General features: G+C 43.9%; 1 protein-coding gene across 5 annotated transcripts in view; it reads right to left on the reverse strand.

The window, feature by feature from the left end:
- Positions 1-1,717: 1,717 nt before the first annotated feature.
- Positions 1,718-25,096, reverse strand: part of MICAL2 (microtubule associated monooxygenase, calponin and LIM domain containing 2) — a 238,036-nt gene continuing 214,657 nt past the window's right edge. For all 5 annotated transcript variants that reach the window (XM_056527942.1, XM_056527946.1, XM_056527945.1 and 2 more), the window contains 3 exons: positions 15,033-15,132; positions 12,645-12,718; positions 1,718-6,046 (listed from right to left, as the gene is read on the reverse strand). In XM_056527942.1, coding sequence (XP_056383917.1) covers positions 5,838-6,046; positions 12,645-12,718; positions 15,033-15,132 — 383 coding nt within the window. In that variant the 3' untranslated portion in view covers positions 1,718-5,837. The remainder of the gene's footprint in view (positions 6,047-12,644; positions 12,719-15,032; positions 15,133-25,096) is intronic.

Here is a 25,096-nt window from a genome sequence, read left to right on the forward strand (position 1 = left end):
CCCCTATTTATCTGTGCACTGTTTACCTGGACATTGTAGACCCTATTTATCTTGGTACTGTGTTTATCTCTGCACGGTATGCACTGTTTATCTGGACACTTTAGAGTAATGTTTATCTCTGCACATTTTTTATGTGGACACTATATGACCGTGTTTACCTGGACATCATAGCCCCTATTTATCTGGGTGATGCATGTTTTATCTAGGCACTAGATAGAAATGTTTATCTCTACACAGTATGCACTATTGATCTGGGTACTGCATGCACTATTTCACACATAGTCAGGGCTGAGGGGTAATGGTGCCAGAACCACATCCATAATGCACTAAAAATGGAGACAATTTAAAGGGGTACTCTGCCCCTAGACATCTGGGGACCCCCGCGATCTCAGCTGCGGCACCCCAGACATCCGATGCACGGAGCAAACTTCACTCCATGCCAGATGACTGGCGTTGGGGGTCGGAGGCTCGTGGCCATGCCCCCTCAATGCAAGTCTATGGAAGGGGGCGTGACGGCCATCACGCCCCCTCCCATAGATTTGCATTGAGGGTCCGTGACGTGACGTCACGAGCCTCCGGCGCTGCAATAGGGAAATTGCCGGGGCACCCCCGTGATCAGACACCTTATCCCCTATCCTTTGGATAGGGGATAAGATGTCTAGGGGCGGAGTACACCTTTAAGGATACAATTGTAGGAGACACTGCTAGTACTGCTTCTATGGACTAATAGGACATTTGCATTACAGAAGGTATAGAGCGCACTCCTGATTTATTTATTTTTACTTTTTTTGTCCATTGATCAACAGTGGAAGAATCTTTGATTCCTAGAAAATGTAGCCGACTCCTGTAAAAAATGCTTAAAAAATGCACTTTAGAAAATATCCTGTTGTCTTGCAGATAACACAGCATAATACTAATGCTATGATCAAAAAAGCCCCAAAAATACTGATGTGTGAATGTAATAAACTTCACTTACTAAAAAGCCATCTTTGCATCACGGCGCACGCAGCACAATCCAGTCAGTGCCGTATGAACGGCAGAAATTATTGCGACTATTCTGACTATGTGAATACTGCCTGAAGAAATCCATGTGCTGCCAAACCAAACCACAGACCTTTCTGTGATACTATCTGCCGGGAGTGAATCCAATCTGGGGCCGGGGTCACACATGATATTATCTGCTCAGTATTTTTACCAAAACCAGTAGAAACCGACTCAGAAATAACTGTAAATCTTTCAATTATAATTTTTTTTTCGGTGCCAGTTCCACTCCACTATGTGCGACCCCGGTCTCAGGGTGGTTTCCAGCCCTAAAGGGGTTTTACCATCTGTTCTAGTTCCGCCTTGTTCATTGCCCCGCGGGGCCCCTGCCCATCCCCAGAGCGAAGTAGAGACGCAGCCCCGGATGAATAGACCGTAAATGAGCGCCCTCTGCTCCATTCATCCTCTATGGACTTTCTGTTGCGGAGGAAATAAAGGCCGGACATTGTAAAATGAAAAGTTCTGCAACTTTCTAATGAACCTTATGTGTGAATTCAGCGCCATTATTAATATCTCTGTTGTCAGCCAAAAAAAGCGACATCATGTCCATCTATCACAGGTGCAGAGCTCCGTGTGCCTCCAGCTGTTGCAAAACTACAACTCCCAGCATGCCCAGACAGCCGTTGGCTGTCTGGGCATGCTGGGAGTTGTAGGTTTGCAACAACTGGATGCACACTGGTTGGGAAACACTGACATATAGGTATTTTTCTATATACAATGACATCCATGGTGCAAACTGCAGGTAGCCTCATACTATGAAGCACAGTCCACGCCAAAATGGTGTCAGACACTGGACATAGGAGCTGCCATTAAAAAACACCCAACATCTGCTTCATTGATCTTCGTGGATCAACGAAAAGCGTCGGTGTATATAAGGTCTGAATGGAGTCAAGTGTGAACTGGATGTTCCGTAGCACAAAATGTACAGTGTGAGAAGAATATAACGTGATACAATGAAGATATGATAATAACCTCAGTTCTGTTTTCTTTCGTGGATATTGCGTATTTTATTTATCTGGGCGCCATACAGAAATGTCTCTCTCTACATAGTATGCACCATTTATCTGAGCGCTGCATGCACTATATAGAATTTTTTCTCTCTACACATAGCAACCAATCAGATCGCTTTTTTCATTTTGCAGAGGCCTTGTTAAAAATGAAACAAGCGATCTGATTGGTTGCTATGGGCAACTCAGCAACTTTTCCTCTGGACCGGTTTTGATAAATCTCCCCCTATTTATCTGTGCACTGTTTACCTGGACATTGTAGACCCTATTTATCTTGGTACTGTGTTTATCTCTGCACGGTATGCACTGTTTATCTGGACACTTTAGAGTAATGTTTATCTCTGCACATTTTTTATGTGGACACTATATGACCGTGTTTACCTGGACATCATAGCCCCTATTTATCTGGGTGATGCATGTTTTATCTAGGCACTAGATAGAAATGTTTATCTCTACACAGTATGCACTATTGATCTGGGTACTGCATGCACTATTTCACACATAGTCAGGGCTGAGGGGTAATGGTGCCAGAACCACATCCATAATGCACTAAAAATGGAGACAATTTAAAGGGGTACTCTGCCCCTAGACATCTGGGGACCCCCGCGATCTCAGCTGCGGCACCCCAGACATCCGATGCACGGAGCAAACTTCACTCCATGCCAGATGACTGGCGTTGGGGGTCGGAGGCTCGTGGCCATGCCCCCTCAATGCAAGTCTATGGAAGGGGGCGTGACGGCCATCACGCCCCCTCCCATAGATTTGCATTGAGGGTCCGTGACGTGACGTCACGAGCCTCCGGCGCTGCAATAGGGAAATTGCCGGGGCACCCCCGTGATCAGACACCTTATCCCCTATCCTTTGGATAGGGGATAAGATGTCTAGGGGCGGAGTACACCTTTAAGGATACAATTGTAGGAGACACTGCTAGTACTGCTTCTATGGACTAATAGGACATTTGCATTACAGAAGGTATAGAGCGCACTCCTGATTTATTTATTTTTACTTTTTTTGTCCATTGATCAACAGTGGAAGAATCTTTGATTCCTAGAAAATGTAGCCGACTCCTGTAAAAAATGCTTAAAAAATGCACTTTAGAAAATATCCTGTTGTCTTGCAGATAACACAGCATAATACTAATGCTATGATCAAAAAAGCCCCAAAAATACTGATGTGTGAATGTAATAAACTTCACTTACTAAAAAGCCATCTTTGCATCACGGCGCACGCAGCACAATCCAGTCAGTGCCGTATGAACGGCAGAAATTATTGCGACTATTCTGACTATGTGAATACTGCCTGAAGAAATCCATGTGCTGCCAAACCAAACCACAGACCTTTCTGTGATACTATCTGCCGGGAGTGAATCCAATCTGGGGCCGGGGTCACACATGATATTATCTGCTCAGTATTTTTACCAAAACCAGTAGAAACCGACTCAGAAATAACTGTAAATCTTTCAATTATAATTTTTTTTTCGGTGCCAGTTCCACTCCACTATGTGCGACCCCGGTCTCAGGGTGGTTTCCAGCCCTAAAGGGGTTTTACCATCTGTTCTAGTTCCGCCTTGTTCATTGCCCCGCGGGGCCCCTGCCCATCCCCAGAGCGAAGTAGAGACGCAGCCCCGGATGAATAGACCGTAAATGAGCGCCCTCTGCTCCATTCATCCTCTATGGACTTTCTGTTGCGGAGGAAATAAAGGCCGGACATTGTAAAATGAAAAGTTCTGCAACTTTCTAATGAACCTTATGTGTGAATTCAGCGCCATTATTAATATCTCTGTTGTCAGCCAAAAAAAGCGACATCATGTCCATCTATCACAGGTGCAGAGCTCCGGGGATGAGCTACTTCCTTGTTATATGCTAGAACCAGTATACTACTAATACTGCAGTACTACGAGTATATCACCAATACTACCAGTATATCACCAATACTACCAGTATACCAACAATACTACCAGTATACCACCAATACTACCAGTATACCATCAGTATGTCACCAATACTACCAGTATACTACCAATACTACCAGTATATCACCAATACTACCAGTATATTACCAATACTACCGGTATACTACCAGTATACTACCAATACTACCAGTATATCACCAATACTACCAGTATACCAACAATACTGCCAGTATACTACCAGTATACCACAATACTACCAGTATATCACCAATACTACCAGTATAATACCAATACTACCGGTATACTACCAGTATACTACCAATACTACCAGTATATCACCAATACTACCAGTATATCACCAGTACTACCAGTAAACTACCAATACTACCAGTATACTACCAATACTACCAGTATACCACCAATACTACTAGTATACTACCAATACAACCACTAATACAACCAATATACTGTCAATACTACTGGTATACTAACAGTATACTACCAATACTACCAATAATACCAATATACTGAAAATACTACCAGTATACCACCAGTATTACCAGTATACCACCAATACTACCAGTATACTAGCAATACTACCAGTACTACTAGTATACTACCAACACAACCACTAATACAACCAATATACTGTCAATACTATTGGTGTACTACCAGTATACTACCAATATACTGACAATTCTACCAGTATACCACCAATACTACCAGTATACTAGCAATACTACCAGTACTACTAGTATACTACCAACACAACCACTAATACAACCAATATACTGTCAATACTACCAGTATATTACCAATACTACCAGTACACCACCAATACTACAAGTATACTGCTAATACTACCAGTATACCACCAATACTAGTACCAGTATATCACTCATACTACCGATACTACCAGTATACTACCAATACTAGTACCAGAATATCGCTCATACTACCAGTATACAAACAACATAAGTACCATTATACAACTAATATTAGTAGCAGTATACTACCAATTCTGCTGGCAATACTATGAGTATACTGCCAATATCAGTACCAGTATGCCACCAATACTACCAGTATACTAAAAATACCACCAGTACTAGATGGAAATGTCACATGTGAATCAATGTGAACCAGGGAAAGTGAAGTTCCAGCTGTGGTAGATGGACAAAATCACAACATGTTTTCAGCTGTTTCCATTCACTGACAGCATGCAGGGATTAATAAACTCAGTTTTCCTAATTTATATTCACCTCTGAGGTGCGGATCAATAATTTCCTGCCTTTCCCTAAGAGGTAAATTCTACTGAACCCCATGGTCCCTATAATTGTCTTTTGCTGAGCTTTCAGGGTGGGTGCAGCTAATTGGGCTTCCAGCCAGGCCTAGGACAAAGTCAAACTGCCTGATCTAAAGTAGTTTTTCCTAACCAGTGTGCCTCCAGCTGTTGCAAAACTACAACTCCCAGCATGCCCGGACAGCCAAAGACATGGGCATGCTGGGAGTTGTAGTTTTGCAACAGCTGGAGGCACCCTGGTGGGCAAACACTGGTATATAGTGTAGGCATCTATATACAAGGGCATGGATAACAATCACAAATTGCAGGAAGCCTCATACTATGAAGCACAGTCCACGCCAAAATGGTGGAAGACGCTGGATGTAGGAGCTGCCAATGGGAAAACACTCAACATCTGCTTCAATAATCTTTGTGGCTCAATATAATGTCCACAGAGTGGAGGACCAATAGGAAACACCACGCTAGCTCCTATACTAAGACACATCCACCTGATGAGGACAGAATACAATGTATCAGTGGAGATCTGTCTTGAAGCATTCGGCTTTGGATACGAGGAGGTGACCTGAACGCTGTCTCTTCAAATGAACCTCCCTTTGTTGATGGCCGACGCCTTGGGCTGCCAGTCTTTGGGGAGGGAAACGTCCATCGGGTTTTTCTCCTCTGCGTAGTCCCGCAGTCGTTGTTCTTCAATGCGAGTCACAAGTTGGTCCCTCTGCTCAATGACCCTCATCATCTCAGCAAAGATCTCTTCCTCCTCCGCAACATCCTTCTCATCTTTAAGAGCCGCTGATGTGAGAAGAATCACAAATGTTATACTCCAGAGCTGTACTCTCTATTCTGCTGGTGAGGTCACTGTGTACATACATTACATTACTTATCCTGTACTGATCCTGAGTTATATCCTGTATTATACTCCAGAGCTGTACTCACTATTCTGCTGGTGAGGTCACTGTGTACATACATTACATTACTTATCCTGTACTGATCCTGAGTTATATCCTGTATTATACCCCAGAGCTGTACTCACTATTCTGCTGGTGAGATCACTGTGTACATACATTACATTACTTATCCTGTACTGATCCTGAGTTATATCCTGTATTATACTCCAGACCTGTACTCACTATTCTGCTGGTGAGGTCACTGTGTATATACATTACATTACTTATCCTGTACTGATCCTGAGTTATATATCAGACAGGAGGCTCATATCTTATGCATTAATCTTCCTTTATTAATGCCCATAGCAGAAATTCAAAACTCTTTTAATGAATTTTTACTAAAAACTTTAAAGAACCACTTAAAACTACAACTCCCAGCAGTCCATAGGGTGTATTGACCAATCCCTGGCCAGGATGCTTGGTATATAAAGGACTGCTTCCATCGTCTCCTCCTCTTTCTTTCTGCTCATAGCAGAACTTCAGATAAGTATTATCACTGTTGTTTGACTGTCTGGGCATTTCAAGTATAGGTCTGTATTCTATAATACAGTCCTCCCTGTTGCCCTGTGTTTTCATTCTTTTTCATTCTATTTTCTATTTACATTCTATTCATTATATTTTCGACTATATAATCTATTGTTCTATACTCTGACTCTTCTAGTGCTGCGCCCTTATACCCCCACTTCGGGGTTTTTCTTTTTCCTGTCAGCGGCACACGCCGCCCCTGTGCGGCGCCTGTCACAAGTCAACTCACTTCTTCTTCAGCGCCATCTTCGGCACCATTTTATTTACCTCTCCTCTTCTTCCTCCTTTTCGCGCTCGCTCCGCGCAGAGGGGAGGTAGGCGTGTCTTAGTCAGATAGCTCGTCCTATCTGTACACAGTGAGCGGTAATCTCGCGAGATTACGCCGCTCTGCGATTTTTCAACACTCCTCCCTGCATCGCAATCTCCAGTTCAGTGAGATCGGCGTGAGGGACGGAGCCTGGACTAGTTGTCGCTGTACATTGTCGGTATTTACTGGGAATTTATTCCCTATTACCCCTACTGCCCCCAGCTTACCTCTATAAAGCCCTTGTAGATTCTAACTGCTACAGCCCCTGGGTACATTCACATACCCCATACTGATTAACATTATGGCAGATGACAATACTACTAGTTCCCCCAGGGGAGAGGATCCTTCCTTGGATGCACCCCTTTACCTGACTGCTGCCCAGATCCAAGATCTGATAAATAAATCAGTGCAAGCAGCGATGTCCTCTGTCCTACCCCCCAAAAGTTCGCAGCATCCTGCACATACTTCTCAGAAACCCTCATGCAGTGGCGAACCACCCTATAAAAAGGGTAAAGCGTCTCAAAAACGCAATCATACCATCATGGTATCCGACTCCCCGGCAGGGGAAGTAAATTGTATGCACCAGGCAGTTCCCGAACCGGCCTGCCGACCCACTTTGCCTCCAGACTCTAATAGACCCCTGGGCCCCGGGGAGTTGCGTAAGCAGGGGCAACGATCCGCTAGACGGACCAAACCGGATTCATTTGTAGATTCTACAGATGAAGAATCCTCCGCAGAATCCGAAGTGGCTGATGCCAATGAGTCTGACGATGCAATAGAGGATAGTGGGCATACGGCGATCCCTGAGGACGCTAACCCTGTACCCCAGGGTGACATCGTGTTAGACTCTCGTGGAGAGCCTTACTTTGACCCAGAGGCTATAACCCATCCACGCTCTGGAGACTGGGCTCCCACCCCTGAAGTGTCCCAATATATAGAACATTGGGCTCGCAGGTCGGTGGATAAGGCTAACCGCAACAAGTTAAAGGCGGAATGCCCCCGACCATGCATCCCCAAGAAGGTGGTGCTTACGCCCGAAATTGACCCCATACTCTTACGATACCTCACTAAACATGGAAAATATTCCAAGAAGGGTATCGAGAGATCCTTCAGGACCATCCAGGATCGAATCTTGGACCTCTTCGGCCCTGTCACCATGATTCTCAATCTATCAGAACAGGCGGCGGCAACCGATCAACCGATCGATCTGCTGCAACTTAGAGGTTGGGCCCAAAGAGCGGTATGTTTGCTCGGGTGTGCAAACACCACTTGTGCGACTGAACGTCGACGATCAATCTTGATGAGACTTGATCCACAACTCTCTCACTTAGCGGAGACTGAACCCGGACCCGCTGCCGAGGGCCTTCTCTTCGGAGATACCCTTATCAAGGACATCAACAAGATGGTCGGGCTGTATACCAGCCTTGACAAAGCCCAAACATCCCTTAAGAAATCGAGTTCGGCTAAGGTTTTCACAACGGCCGGCAGAAGCAGGAGCCGATCTGCCGGCCGCAACTACAATACTAGGCCGTACAACAGAGCTCCAGCTCCTCAGTACAACCAGGCTCCACAACCCTACCCTGTGCCAGTCGCACAATCTTCACCCTTCTTCCCATCCCGTGGACGTCCTTGGAGAGGACGTGGAGGAAGAGGTTACCCCCGCTCCAGACATACTACCGGTGAGTACAACACACCTGAGTTCTTTTCCCATTCCCGTAGGGGGCAGACTGCAACATTTTATCCACGCATGGTCAGCAATTACTGCAGACGCATGGATACTCCGGACAGTGGCAGGGTATCAAATAGAATTCTGTTCCCTACCAGACTTAACTTCAATTCCACACCCCATCCGGTTCTCCGAACTAAACGTTGCTCTTATAGACAACGAATTACAGGACCTTCTGTCCAAACAAGCGGTGATGGAGGTGGACCCCCTTTCCCCGGGGTTCCTCAGCAACCTCTTTCTGGTCAAAAAGAAAGGGGGAGGTTATCGCCCTGTCATAAACTTGCGAAATCTCAACCAACATGTCGTTTATCGACATTTCAAGATGGAAGGCATCCACCTTCTACGAGACCTTCTACAACCAGGAGACTGGTTGGTGAAGGTAGATCTGAAAGACGCATATCTCACGGTTCCCATACATCAGGCCTCCCAACACTTCCTACGTTTCCTGTGGAGGACCAGAATGTGGCAATTTACTTGCCTACCCTTCGGTCTCTCGTCCGCCCCATGGTGTTTCACCAAACTTCTGAAACCGGTGGTGGCAGCCCTAAGGAGCAGGGGAGTGAGATTGATTATATATCTAGACGACCTGCTCATCATGGCTCGTTCCAAACCTCAAGCGGAGGAACATGCCGGCTGGACGGTTCAATTGTTACAACACTTAGGATTCATCATCAATCACGAGAAGTCAGTTCTCGTCCCAGCTCGGGAGATGGAATTTTTGGGATTCTTGGTGGACACCGATCATGCTGTCCTCAAATTACCCAAAGCCAAGCTGACCACCATCCGCAAGGAAATCAGGGCCGTGTTACACAAACGACGAGTGTCGTTACGTGTGCTAGCACGCCTGGTCGGACTTTTATCAGCCTCCATACAGGCCATATTTCCCGCCCCTCTCCATTATCGGGCCCTTCAGAGGCTCAAGTCACTACATTTGCGACAAGGGCTTCGTTACGCGGACGAAGTTCCCCTATGTCCGGAAACCGTAGTGGAACTTCGGTGGTGGTTACGTCATGCCGTCGAATGGAACGGCAAGACCATCTTCAATCCCACTCCAGACTTCATTTTGGAGTCGGATGCGAGCCGTCACGGTTGGGGTGCTCGATGCGGTCTCTCTTCAACAGGAGGGACATGGTCCGCAGAGGAGTCTCTGCTGCACATCAATGCGCTGGAGCTTCTGGCAGCATTTTTTGCCATCAGGAGCCTTCTACCTCGAGCATCCAATTGCTGTGTATTGTTGCGCATGGACAATATGTCTGCGGTCCAATATGTCAATCGATTGGGAGGTCCCAGGTCCAGAGTACTTGCAGACCTTGCGAGAGAGCTTTGGCATTTTTGCCTTGCCCGCAACATTGTCCCGATAGCGGAATACATTCCGGGGGTTTCCAACATGGTGGCGGACTGGAACTCACGCTACCTGACAGATTCCAGCGATTGGCGGCTGGACCGATTAGTCTTTCAGTCCATTTGCCGCCTGTGGGGTCCTCTCTCTATGGACCTGTTCGCCTCCCGACTCAATCATCAACTGCCCCGCTTTTACAGCTGGAGGCCGGATCCAGAAGCCTACGCGGTAGACGCCTTCCGCCACATATGGCCCCGGGGGACGCACTATGCATTCCCACCGTTCTCAATGATCCTCAGGGTGCTTTTACAGATAACGAACCTGAGGGCGTTGGTGGTGGTGATCACTCCCTGGTGGCCGACACAGCCATGGTTTCCCCTTCTTCTGGGGATGACTGTGGATTTTCCCAGATTGCTCCCTCAGCTCCCTCATCTCCTGTCCAATCCGACAGGGGATCTTCACCCTCTGATCACAGACCACACCCTGCATCTCCTCGCATGGTTGGTTTCGGGGTGCCAGACACGGATAAAGACCTTTCAAGATCAGCTAGGGACCTCCTTGCCTTGGCCTGGGCCCCCGGGACTAGATCGGCATATCGATCAGCCTGGAGACTCTGGGTACGTTGGTGTGATCAACGGCAAGTTAATCCCGTTCAGGCACCTGTGTCTGTAGTGGCCAACTATTTGGCGGATTCTTTTGAATCCGGGAAATCTTATAGTTCTATCAATGTGTACCGATCTGCAATCTCTGCTTATCACACCCCAGTGGATTCCCTACCAGTAGGCAAACACCCCTTGGTATGTCGCCTCCTGAGAGGCGTTAAATTTAAACGTCCTCCTCGCCCCAAGTATCAAGCCACCTGGGATGTATCTAAAGTCCTATCCATGTTCTCGGCATGGGAGGACAATGACGCACTTTCTCTGAAATTGCTGTCCTTCAAGCTTACGGTGCTTCTCTGCTTGATCTCCATCAAACGCGTATCGGACGTTCGGGCTTTAGACATCTCCAGGCGACAATTCTCGCCATTAGGAGTTAAATTCTCTGTCGTGCGTAGGACAAAAACCGGACTTCATTCTGTTTTCTATCCTTCTTTTCCCGCACATCCACGCTTGTGTGTGGTCCGCTGTCTTCAGTCATATGAGTCTCAGACTGCTTTGCTACGTTCCTCGGAATCCTCCCAACTCCTCATCTCTTACGTGCGTCCTCACCAACCGGTGGCTTCAGCCACTCTAGCACGGTGGGTACGCTCTGCCATGGATATGGCAGGGATTGACGTTTCCCTGTTCGGGGCCCACTCGACCAGAGGTGCGATGGCTACTAAAGTGGTCACCGCGGGAGGTTCCCTGGCAGATCTATTGATGGCAGCGGATTGGTCTTCAGAGGACACCTTCCGTCACTTTTATTTTAGACCGGAGGAACACATATCTATGTCAATTTTGTAATTTGTCTGTCATGTATTTATATCATTCTTGTATCATTCTTATGTCTAGCTTTGAACTTGCATAAGATATGAGCCTCCTGTCTGATATATAAATCTAGATTTTCCTAGCTTGTGACGGAAAATATTAGTTATATGAAGACAGGAGGCGAGTATCTTCCCACCCAACCCAACCCTGTCATGGTATTCCTTTTCTTCCCAGGATACTGAAGACGGCGCCCTACATGTCGGAGGCTGAGGTGTTCCGGAATTTTTTCCTACTCGTTATGGTGTCCCCGTTGGGACATGGTTTCGGCCGGTGATTCAAGGTCTTATGGAATCGGTTTGGGTTCTATCGTGATTCCAGGTTCAAGTTACGGCTACAACTTTCGCATCAAGAAAGAGGAGGAGACGATGGAAGCAGTCCTTTATATACCAAGCATCCTGGCCAGGGATTGGTCAATACACCCTATGGACTGCTGGGAGTTGTAGTTTTAAGTGGTTCTTTAAAGTTTTTAGTAAAAATTCATTAAAAGAGTTTTGAATTTCTGCTATGGGCATTAATAAAGGAAGATTAATGCATAAGATACTCGCCTCCTGTCTTCATATAACTAATATTTTCCGTCACAAGCTAGGAAAATCTAGATTTATATCCTGTATTATACCCCAGAGCTGTACTCACTATTCTGCTGGTGAGGTCACTGTGTACATACATTACATTACTTATCCTGTACTGATCCTGAATTATATCCTATATTATACTCCAGAGCTGTACTCACTATTCTGCTGGTGGGATCACTGTGTACATACATTACATTACTTATCCTGTACTGATCCTGAGTTATATCCTGTATTATACTCCAGAGCTGTACTCATTATTCTGCTGGTGAGGTCACTGTGTACATACATTACATTACTTATCCTGTACTGATCCTGAGTTATATCCTGTATTATACCCCAGAGCTGTACTCCCTATTCTGCTGGTGGGGTCACTGTGTACATACATAACTTATCCTGTACTGATCCTGAGTTATATACTGTATTATACTCCAGAGCTGTACTCCCTATTCTGCTGGTGGGGTCACTGTGTACATACATTACATATGAACCTTATATATTAATAACTTACGGTCGATCATCATCTTCTCCCGCAGTTGCTGTTCTAGTCGTCCTTGTTGATCCTCCAGGTCTAATTCTCTCGCTCTGTAGAATACACAACAATCCATCAGATATCAGTAGATTATATTTTGTCACTAATTAAATGTTTAATTATGATTGATTTGTTTAGTTTTAAATTATTTTCTACTGTTTCCAGATCTCTTATTGCTGTCAGTGAATCTGATCATCCTTCTATACATCTAGAAGCTAAAAAACCCGTCCTGGTAGCTGAACACGTATGAAGGTCATATAGGGGTTATATTTAGCTTGTGTAGAGGTTGTATTAAGTTTGTATGACGGTCTAATAAGGGTTTTATTGAGGTCTTATGGAAATTGTGTTAAGGTTACATGGAGGCTGTTTTTAAGTATTATGGGGGTTTTACGGAGGTTGTATGGAGGCCTTACGGAGGTTTAATTTTGGTTGTATGGAGGTTGTATGAAGGTCTTATACTGTGGATGAGATGTTGTATTTTGGTTGTATGGAGGTCTTATAGATCTTGTATTTTAGTTGTATGGAGATCTTATGGAGGTTGTATGGAGGTCTTATGGAAGTTTTTTGGATGTTGTATTTTGGTTGTATGGATGTTGTATTTTGGTTGTATGGAGGTCTTATGGATGTTGTATGGAGGTCTTATGGATTTTGTATTTTGGTTGTATGGAGGTCTTACGGAGGTTGTATGGAGGTCTTATGGAGGTTGTATAGATGTTGTATGCAGGTCTTATGGAGGTTGTATAGATGTTGTATGCCGGTCTTATGAATGTTGTATTTCAGTTGTATGGAGGTCTTATGAATGTTGTATTTCGGTTGTATGGAGGTCTTATGAATGTTGTATTTTGGTTGTAAGGATGTCTTATGGAGGTTTTATGGATGTTGTATTTTGGTTTTATAGATGTTGTATGGAGGTCTTATGGAGGTTTTATGGATGTTGTATTTTGGTTGTATGGATGTTGTATTTTGGATGTATATATGTTGTATGGAGGTCTTATGGAGGTTGTTTATCGGTTGTATAGATGTTGTATGGAGGTTTTATGGATGTTGTATTTTGGTTGTATGGATGTTGTATCTTGCTTGTATAGATGTTGTATGGAGGTCTTATGGAGGTTGTTTATGGGTTGTATAGATGTTGTATGGAGGTCTTATGGAGGTTGTATATCGGTTGTATAGATGTTGTATGGAGGTCTTATGGAGGTTTTATGGATGTTGTATTTTGGTTGTATGGATGTTGTATTTTGGATGTATATATGTTGTATGGAGGTCTTATGGAGGTTGTTTATGGGTTGTATAGATGTTGTATGGAGGTCTTATGGAGGTTGTATATCGGTTGTATAGATGTTGTATGGAGGTCTTATGGAGGTTTTATGGATGTTGTATTTTGGTTGTATGGATGTTGTATTTTGGATGTATATATGTTGTATGGAGGTCTTATGGAGGTTGTTTATCGGTTGTATAGATGTTGTATGGAGGTTTTATGGATGTTGTATTTTGGTTGTATGGATGTTGTATCTTGCTTGTATAGATGTTGTATGGAGGTCTTATGGAGGTTGTATAGATGTTGTATGGAGGTCTTATGGAGGTTGTATATCGGTTGTATAGATGTTGTATGGAGGTCTTATGGAGGTTTTATGGATGTTGTATTTTGGTTGTATATATGTTGTATGGAGGTCTTATGGAGGTTTTATATCGGTTGTATAGATGTTGTATGGAGGTCTTATGGAGGTTGTATGGCGGTCTTATACAGCCATGACACACCTGTGTACATGAGGTCTTCATTTCACAGATAAATAAATATAAATATAAGGAAGTGAAAATTCATCGTTCACTAACCCATAATACAAAAATAATTTAAATACAACCACAAAGGGCGGCACATAACCCAGTTATGTATTAAATGTTGGCGAACATGTGGCGCCAAACCGCGCACATAGTTCTGTGTTAATACTGAATGGGAAGCGCCGTCCCGGCCTCATTAATCGTGCTGTGTCTGTGATTGGAAAAACTGTGTCTGAAGCCTCCATTATAAAAGAAAAAAAACTATATAAAAAAAATATTTATTTTTCTTACCCTTTCTTTTTCCTAAGTTGTTTCGCCATCTGCGGGCACGGTGTAAAGAAGCGATTTGTGGCTGTTTGTGTTGCCTATTATTTTTCCCCCCCTCTCGCTATGCTAATGAGAAGATTCTATGCGAGGAGTAAAAGCCTCAATTTAGCGCGGTAATGAGATCTGCATGCGGTGGGAAGACAATATACACCTGTGCGTATGGACCGAATTAATCGCTTCCCATATTTCCTGTCCTCCTCGTATCCCCCCCCCCTTCAATGATTCATTGTGCATACTGATGGCGAGAACCACCGAACTTACACGGATAAGAGCTCAGATTCGTAACGATTCAATTTACTCTTTTCTAGGGCGAGCTGGAACCAGTCGCGCAGGAGGCGGGCATCATCCTGTGCGCCTGAATCTGTTAGAGAAATGATGGAGGAATAACACCAGTTACATTAGGCCACTGCTTTACATTCAGTTTGCATCACATTGTATTTACAGCCACAATAAACGCTTTTGTTTACTGCCCTTATTCAAACCATTAAGTTTTTTCTGCTATTTTAAGCTACTTATAAACAGAAACAGTATATGGAAAATCTGCGGCAGCATATCCACAGCCAGATCGTGTGGATTTAGTTACAAATTTTGTTGCGGATTTGCTGCTTTAATTAGGGCTGATTACCTGCGGAATTTCAGCAGCCTATTTGCTGTGGAAAATCCGCAGCAGATTTTGCTACCATTGACTTCAATGGGTCAGAAGGAAAATCTGCAAATCTGCCTCTATTGAGGATTTTCTGCTGACCCATTGAAGTCAATGGTAGCAAAATCCGCTGCGGATTTTCTGCAGCAAATACGCTGCAGAAGTTACGCAGGTAATCAGCCAGTGTGAATGTACCCTTAGGGTCTATTCACACAGCAGGATTTCTGTCTCAAATTAAAGCCCATAGACTTCTATGGGATTCCGCACTCCTATTCACACTTCTAAATTTCCGCTTGCAGAAATTGATGTAATGATTAAAATGCAGGCAGAAAAAGCCAAAGAAAAACATGCCAAGACTAGAACCCTTCATTTTTTACAAAAAATAAAAAAGCCACAAAAACTGCATCTTGGGAGCGCAGAATAAGCGGGAAGTTATTTCCTGCCTTTTCTTTTTTAAGGTGACAAAATGCCCCAAAAAACTTAGAATTAACGTAGAATTAAATTACAACCAATATCTCAAAAAAATTTGGCACATTTGTTTTCTTATGACTGGCATTGCCGTTTATGTTGAGTGACTTTTGACATGTTGTAAAAGCTTAAAAAACATAAAGTGGTGCTCCAGGGAAGTATACATATAAAAGCAAAAATGCCAAAGCCTGATATGCATGGCTCCTGTGGCCCCTGTTGTCTTTTCTGGCTGTTTGATATTCTTTGCCATCCCTTTCCTTCCCCTTGCCTACATCTCCCAGCAATCATTTCAGCTCTGCTTTGTCAGCCAGCTCACTCTCTGAGACTACCCCCCACCCTCCTGCTCTGAGAAGAAAGAGGTTCAGTGTGTGATTGGCTGAGGCTGCACACACATCCCAGTTCTAAGCACATGGCAGAAATCACATGGTCTGTGTCTCTTAGGAGGGTGGGGGCTGCTTTCAGAGAGGGATTTGGAAAGAGACAGAGTGGATGGCTGGATGGTGTCATTCCCTCACTTCATGCATGTGACAACCAAAGAGGGGAAACTGCTCTATATAGCTAATGAATGATATTTAGACAATTAATTAGGTTGATGAGAGAGAAAAGGTGGGCTAGGTTTAGTTCCCCTTTAAAGGGGTACTCCGGTGAAAAACTTTTTTTTCTTAAATCAACTGATGCCAGAAAGTTAAACAGATTTGTAAATTACTTCTATTAAAAAATCTTAATCCTTCCAGTACTTATTAGCTGCTGAATACTACATAGGAAATTATTTTCTTTTTGGAACACAGTGCTCTCTGCTGATATCTCTGTCCATTTTAGGAACTGTACAGAGCAGCATGTGTTTGCTATGGGGATTTTCTCCTACTCTGGACAGTTCTTAAAATGGACAGCAGAGGTCAGCAGAGAGCACTGTGCTCGTGATGTCAGCAGAGAGCTCTGTGTTCCAAAAAGAAAATAATTTCCTCTGTAGTATTCAGCAGCTAATAAGTACTGGAAGGATTAAGATTTTTTAATAGAAGTAATTTACAAATCTGTTTAACTTTCTGGCATCAGTTAATAAAAAAAATAAGTTTTTCACCGGAGTACCCCTTTAATTGTGTATGCCTTGTGCTTACCTGTTTAAGCTCATGTGGCAGAAGTTAGTTATAAAGGGGTACTTCACTGGCCAGTGTTCAGAACATTTAGTTCCGAATGCTGTGTGCGCGCTGCGGGTGGTTGGCCACACCCGTTCGTGGCATCACGCCCCCTCATTGCAAGTCTATGGTAGGGGGCGTGGCATCTGCCACGCCCCCTCCCAAAGGCTTGCATTGAGGGGGCGTGGCGTGACGTCACGATCACCAGTGTTCGGAACTAAATGGTCTGAACGCTGGCCAGTGAAGTACCCATTTTAAGCCATGATTTCCTAATCCTGCCTACATTTCCCAAGAATCCTTTGGCTTTGCAGAGAGAGGGGGTGGAGTATGATCACTGCACCTGGTCATCTACTTAGGCTGCTGGTGCTGAAGGTAACTTAGGTGAACTGATTAGACTCATAAGAAGGTTGGGGTCAGTTCACATTATGTGCAGTTTTGATGGCCTTTTCTTATTCAAAGTAGTTTTTTTAGAGAAATAATACAATGAGGAGAAAATGATTTGACCTATAATCACAATTGAGGAGTTTTATAAAACTTTAAAGCTATGTTTTTGCTAAGATTTTCCAAAATTGTGGTAAAAATGACACATTTTTACTGTAATTTGAACAATTGTGGTAAAATAGCCCAATTTTTTTGCGGCAACTTTAAAAATGGACTGTGTGAACACAGCCTCAGGGGAGACATATAGCTACTATATATTCTGATCCCATAGAGATATCAGCAGCAGTATACAGACAGAGCTGAAGGGGAGGTGTATAACTACTATATAACCTGATGAGATAGCAGCAGTATACAGAGATGGAGGGGAGGTGTATAACTACTGTATATCCTAATCCCACAGAGATAGCAGCAGTATACAGATAGAGCTGAGGGGAGGTGTATAACTACTTTATATCCTGATGCCATAGAGATAGCAGCAGCAGTATACAGATAGAGCTCGAGGGGTATAACTACTATATATCCTAATCCCACAGAGATAGCAGCAGCATACAGATAGAGCTGGAGGGGAGGTGTATAACTACTATACATCCTGATCTCATAGAGATAGCAGCAGTATACAGATAGAGCTGGAGGGGAGGTGTATAACTACTATATATCCTGATACCATAGAGATAGCAGCAGTATATAGATAAAGCTGGAGGGGATGTGTATAACTCCTTTATATCCTGATCCCATAGAGATAGCAGCAGTATACAGATAGAGCTGGAGGGGAGGTGTATAACTACTATACATCCTGATCCCATAGAGATAGCAGCATTATTCAGATAAGCTGGAGAGGAGGCATATGGCTACTGTATATCCTGATCCCATAGAGACAGCAGCAGTGTAAAGATAGAGCTGGGAGGAGAGGTGTATAGCTACTATATATTCTGATCCCATAGAGACAGCAGCAGTATATAGATAGAGCTGGGCGGAGAAGTGTATAACTACTATATATCCTGATCCCATAGAGATAGTAGCAGTATACAGATAGAGCTGAGGGGGAGGTGTATAACTATTATATATCCTGATCCCAAAGAGAGATAGCAGCAGTATACAGATAGAGCTGGATTGGAGGTGTATAACTACTATTTATATACTGATCCCATAGAGGTAGCAGCAGCAGTATACAGATAGAGCTGGAGGAAGGGGTATAAGGATATGTTTAAAGAGCACAACCACACACACTGAAGCAAAAATTGATGACCAACATAATACTATACATTACAAAATGCAACCATGGTTAATAATTGGAGCCGGACAACAATAATACTAAATAAATAAATATAGTTTAAATAATAAATGAAATAAAGACATAAAATGGCCTCCATGTTCCTTTGGAGATGATTCCGAGAGACTGGCCCCATTGTGAGCAGCTCATCTTCTCTTTAGGACTTTATTGCGTTTTGTCTCACCCACGGATGTTCTCGGCTAATTCGTCCGCCTGCTAAATGGACGGCGGCAACAAAAGATCTTTTCATTCCTCGCTACCGTAATTATTAGAGGCGAAACTGCATAAATGTCATTGAGAAGTTGTGTTCGAGCGCCCGTCTCCTCGCTTCGTTATTTTCTGCCACGATAATTTTCTAATTATCTTAACATTACTTACAGCGCAATTTGAAATGTATCACTACAGATGAAACGAGGCTGATTTAATAAGCACGGGACAATGACTGAGCCGCCGGACCTATTATATATGACAGCCATAAGAGGGACCTTAACCCCTTGTCAGCGGCGAGCGCTAACACCCCTAGCCCTGTTATGTCCTGGAGTAAGCGGGATAAGAGCTCGCCACGCCGCACCGAACAAAAAGAAAGCCATTATGTGACGGATTCAATAAATACATTTTTTTTATTATTATTTTATTTATTTATTTATTTTTATATATTGGCTTATATTTTTCTTTGGCATATTGTCACCTTGAAAAAAAAAAGGCACAAAAAACTGCCCCTTAGTAGTACTGCAAGATGTAATTTTTGCGGTGTTATAAAATAAATAAATAAAATTAAATGTATTATTTATTAACTCATTTTTTATTTTATTTATAACTTTTTTTTTTATCTCGGCAACATTTGTTCTCCTTAGCGTTTTTAAATACAAGTCATGTGAGTCATTCATCATGTGACTTCAGAATTTTTAATGAAGAATTGTGTGGGTGCGTGGGTGCGTGTAGCCAAAGTTAAATCTAAATTTTTGTTTGGTGCTTTTTCAAAGTTTATGGCAAGTTTCGTTGGCTGTCTGGGCATGCTGGGAGTTGTAGTTTTTCAACAGCCTCTTGGGTCTCCGTGACATTAGAGGCTATGAAATGTCTGAAATTCCAAGTTATTGATATTATTTGTTGATGTGAAATTGGATTCTGACCCCGCAGGATAATTAAACCATTTGTTTCCTTGTCTGGCGGATGAACAGCGTCACAATAACGCCACCACTAAGTACACATACCGCCCGTAATGGGTTAATTGGCCAGTTAATACATATTACTCTCACCTGTCAGCGGCGCTCAGCGCTCACGTCTGCCTGAAAAGACACATCTCACAATTAGCCAAATGATCCACCGCGTCCCAATCAGCTCCGAGGCCTTAATGGTGGAAATGACATTATATGAGGGACGGGGGAGGGGGACATATCAGGGATGAGGGATTGTCGACCATTACCCCTGAAGAGAAAACATATTTGATGTGTCTAATATCTATCTAGAAACAAAAGGATGACCGCAGCACTCCAGAGTATCAAAAATAAAAAGTGACTTTTATTCCATGAACAGGCAAGTGCGATGTTTCGTTGTTCTCACAACACCATTCTCAAGGCATTCACCATTCTCTCTGGCTTGAGAATTGTGTTGTGAGAAAAACGAAACATCGCACTTGCCTGTTCATTACTCTGGTGAGCTGCGGTCATCCTTTTGTTTCTGTATCCTTTTGGACCCAGGATCGGGGTCCCAGAGACCTGATTGCACCATATTTACTACACTTGCTGTTTTAGAGGTGCTGCTCTATACCTATTTTTTTGTATCTATCTATCTATTAGAGATGGGCGAACTTACAGTAAATTCGATTCGTCACAAACTTCTCGGCTCGGCAGTTGATGGCTTTAGTCTGCATAAATTAGTTCAGCTTTCAGGTGCTCCGGTGGGCTGGAAAAGGTGGATACAGTCCTAGGAAAGAAAGAGTCTCCTAGGACTGTATCCACCTTTTCCAGCCCACGGGAGCACCTGAAAGCTGAACTAATTTATGCAGACTAAAGGCTTCAACTGCCGAGCCGAGAAGTTTGTGACGAATCGAATTTACTGTAAGTTCGCTCATCTCTACTATCTATATCATATCGATGTATCTCATATCTATCTATCGATCTCATATCTATCTCATATATATCTATCCATCTATCTATCTATCTTTCTCATATCTATCTTTCTATCTATAATAGTGTATGTCATATCTGGGTCTTGACATCATGTATCTGGGGCTGTTATCATATACAGTCATGGCCGTAAATGTTGGCACCCCTGAAAATTTTCAAGAAGATGAAGTATTTCTCACAGAAAAGGATTGCAGTAACACATGATATGCTATACACATGTTTATTCCCTTTGTGTGTATTGGAACTGAACCAAAAAAGGAGGAAAAAAAGCAAATTGTACATAATGTCACCAAACTCCAAAAATGGGCTGGACAAAATTATTGGCACCCTTTCAAAATTGTGGAAAAATAAGATTGTTTCAAGCATGTGATGCTGCTTTATACTTACCTGTGGCAAGTAACAGGTGTGGGCAACATAAAAATCACACCTGAAAGCAGATAAAAAGGAGAGAAGTTCACTTAGTCTTTGCATTGTGTGTCTGTGTGCGCCACACTAAGCATGGACAACAGAAAGAGGAGAAGAGAACTGTCTGAGGACTTGAGAACCAAAATTGAGGAAAAATATCAACAATCTCAAGGTCACAAGTACATCTCTTGAGATCTAGATTTGCGCTTGTCCACAGTGCGCAACATTATCAAGAAGTTTACAACCCATGGCACTGTAGATAATCTCCCTGGGCGTGGACAGAAGAGAAAAATTGATCAAAGGTGTCAATGCTGTGTAGTCCGGATGGTGGATAAGCAGCCCCAAACAAATTCCAAAGATATTCAAGCTGTCCTGCAGGCTCAGGGAGAATCAGTGTCAGCGCAAACTATCCGTTGACATTTAAATGAAATGAAATGCTATGGCAGGAGAACTAGGAGGACCCCACTATGGAGGAGACCCAGGAGGACCCCACTATGGAGGAGACCCAGGAGGACCCCACTATGGAGGAGACCCAGGAGGACCCCACTGCTGACACAGTGAAATAAAAAAGCAAGACTACAATTTGCCAAAATGAACTTGAATAAGCCACAATCCTTCTGGGAAAACGTCTTGTTTGAGACCAAGATAGAGCTTTTTGGTAAAGCCCATAATTCTACTGTCTACCGAAAACGGAATGAGGCCTACAAAGAAAAGAACACAGTACCTACAGTGACATATGGTGGAGGTCAATGATGTTTTGGGTTGTTTTGCTGCCTCTGGCACTGGGGGCCTTGAATGTGTACAAGACATCATGAAATCTGAGGATTACCAACGGATTTTGGGTCGCACTGTACAGACCAGTGTCAGAAAGCTGGGTTTGTGTCCGAGATCTTGGGTCTTCCAGCAGGACAATGACCCCAAACATGCGTCAAAAAAACCCAGAAATGGATGACAACAAAGCGCTGGAGAGTTCTGAAGTGTCAGCAATGAGTCCAGATCTAAATCCCATTGATCACCTGTGGAGAGATCTTATAATTACTGTTGGGAAAAGGCGCCGTCCAATAAGAGACCGGGAGCAGTTTGTAAAGGAAGAGTGGTCCAACATTCCGGCTGAGAGGTGTAAGAAGCTTATTGATGGTTATAGGAAGAGTGGTCCAACATTCCGGCTGAGAGGTGTAAGAAGCTTATTGATGATTATAGGAAGAGTGGTCCAACATTCCGGCTGAGAGGTGTAAGGAGCTTATTGATGGTTATAGGAAGAGTGGTTCAACATTCCGGCTGAGAGGTGTAAGAAGCTTATTGATGGTTATAGGAAGAGTGGTCCAACAGTCCGGCTGAGAGGTGTAAGAAGCTTATTGATGGTTATAGGAAACGACTGATTTCACTTATTTTTTCCAAAAGGTGTGCAACCAAATAATAAGCTAAGGGGCCAATAATTTTGTCCAGCCCATTTTTGGAGTTTGTTGACATTACTTTTTTGGTTTAGTTCCAATACACACAAAGGGAATAAACATGTATATAGCAAAATATGTGTTACTGCAATCCTTTTCTGTGAGTAATACTTAAGTTTCTTGAAAAATTTCGGGGGTGCCAACATTTACGGCCATGACTGTATCTGGGGCTCTGATCATGTATCTGGAGGTGTTATCATGTATCTGGAGGTGTTATCATGTATCTGGGGCTCTTATCATGTATCTGGGGGTGTTATCATGTATCTGGGGCTGTTATCATGTATCTGGGGGTTTTATCATGTATCTGGGGGTGTTATCATGTATCTGGGGGTGTTATCATGTATCTGGGGGTGTTATCATGTATCTGGGGGTGTTATCATGTATCTGGGGCTGTTATCATGTATCTGGGGGTGTTATCATGTATCTGGGGGTGTTATGTATCTGGGGGTGTTATGTATCTGGGGGTGTTATCATGTATCTGGGGGGTGTTATCATGTATCTGGGGGTTTTATCATGTATCTGGGGGTTTTATCATGTATCTGGGGGTGTTATCATGTATCTGGGGGTGTTATCATGTATCTGGGGGTGTTATCATGTATCTGGGGGTGTTATGTATCTGGGGGTGTTATCATGTATCTGGGGGGTGTTATCATGTATCTGGGGGTTTTATCATGTATCTGGGGGTGTTATCATGTATCTGGGGGTGTTATCATGTATCTGGGGGTGTTATCATGTATCTGGGGCTGTTATCATGTATCTGGGGGTGTTATCATGTATCTGGGGGTGTTATGTATCTGGGGGTGTTATGTATCTGGGGCTGTTATCATGTATCTGGGGGTGTTTTCATGTATCTGGGGCTGTTATCGTGTATCTGGGGCTGTTATCATGTATCTGGGGCTGTTATCATGTATCTGGGGGTGTTTTCATGTATCTGGGGCTGTTATCATGTATCTGGGGCTGTTATCATGTATCTGGGGGTGTTTTCATGTATCTGGGGCTGTTATCATGTATCTGGGGGTGTTTTCATGTATCTGGGGGTGTTTTCATGTATCTGGGGGTGTTATCATGTATCTGGGGCTGTTATCGTGTATCTGGGGCTGTTATCGTGTATCTGGGGGTGTTTTCGTGTATCTGGGGGTGTTTTCGTGTATCTGGGGGTGTTTTTGTGTATCTGGGGGTGTTATCATGTATCTGGGGGTGTTTTCATGTATCTGGGGCTGTTATCATGTATCTGGGGCTGTTATCATGTATCTGGGGGTGTTTTCATGTATCTGGGGCTGTTATCATGTATCTGGGGGTGTTTTCATGTATCTGGGGGTGTTTTCATGTATCTGGGGGTGTTATCATGTATCTGGGGGTGTTATCATGTATCTGGGGGTGTTATCATGTGTCTGGGGGTGTTATCATATACACTGTGTGCACAATTATTAGGCAAGTTGTATTTTTAAAGATTCCCTTTTATTGTTGAACAACTACAGTCCTGTCTAACAATCCAAAAAGTTAATAACCTTAAACCTGAATATTTAGGAAAGTAAAGGTGAGGTTTTGTCTTTCTAAGGAGATTATCTACGCCTGCACAATTATTAGGTAAATATCACTGTGCTGAATTATTATGCTACTAAATGAAAAACAAAAATCTGAAGCCATCTGACTTTATTTTCATCTGATAGATGTGAGAATAATAAACAAATTAAAATATACAAATAAATGTTTGTGACAATTCAAAATAAATAAACAAATAAATAAAATCAGTGACCAATATGGCCGCCCTCCTTCTCAGTCATAATCCGTCCATCCATGGAGTCTGTCAGGTTCTTCCTCTGTTGACAATCAAACAGCCTCCAGACACCGCAGGGACCACAGCCTCCGGACACCGCAGGGACCACAGCCTCCGGACACCGCAGGGACCACAGCCTCCGGACACCGCAGGGACCACAGCCTCCGGACACCGCAGGGACCACAGCCTCCGGACACCGCAGGGACCACAGCCTCCGGACACCGCAGGGACCACAGCCTCCGGACACCGCAGGGACCACAGCCTCCGGTCACCGCAGGGACCACAGCCTCCGGACACCGCAGGGACCACAGCCTCCGGACACCGCAGGGACCACAGCCTCCGGTCACCGCAGGGACCACAGCCTCCGGACACCGCAGGGACCACAGCCTCCGGACACCGCAGGGACCACAGCCTCCGGACACCGCAGGGACCACAGCCTCCGGACACCGCAGGGACCACAGCCTCCGGACACCGCAGGGACCACAGCCTCCGGACACCGCAGGGACCACAGCCTCCGGACACCGCAGGGACCACAGCCTCCGGTCACCGCAGGGACCACAGCCTCCGGACACCGCAGGGACCACAGCCTCCGGACACCGCAGGGACCACAG

The sequence above is a fragment of the Hyla sarda genome, chromosome 6 (genome assembly GCF_029499605.1).
Source record: "Hyla sarda isolate aHylSar1 chromosome 6, aHylSar1.hap1, whole genome shotgun sequence".
In the NCBI taxonomy this organism is placed as follows: Eukaryota; Metazoa; Chordata; class Amphibia; order Anura; family Hylidae; genus Hyla; species Hyla sarda.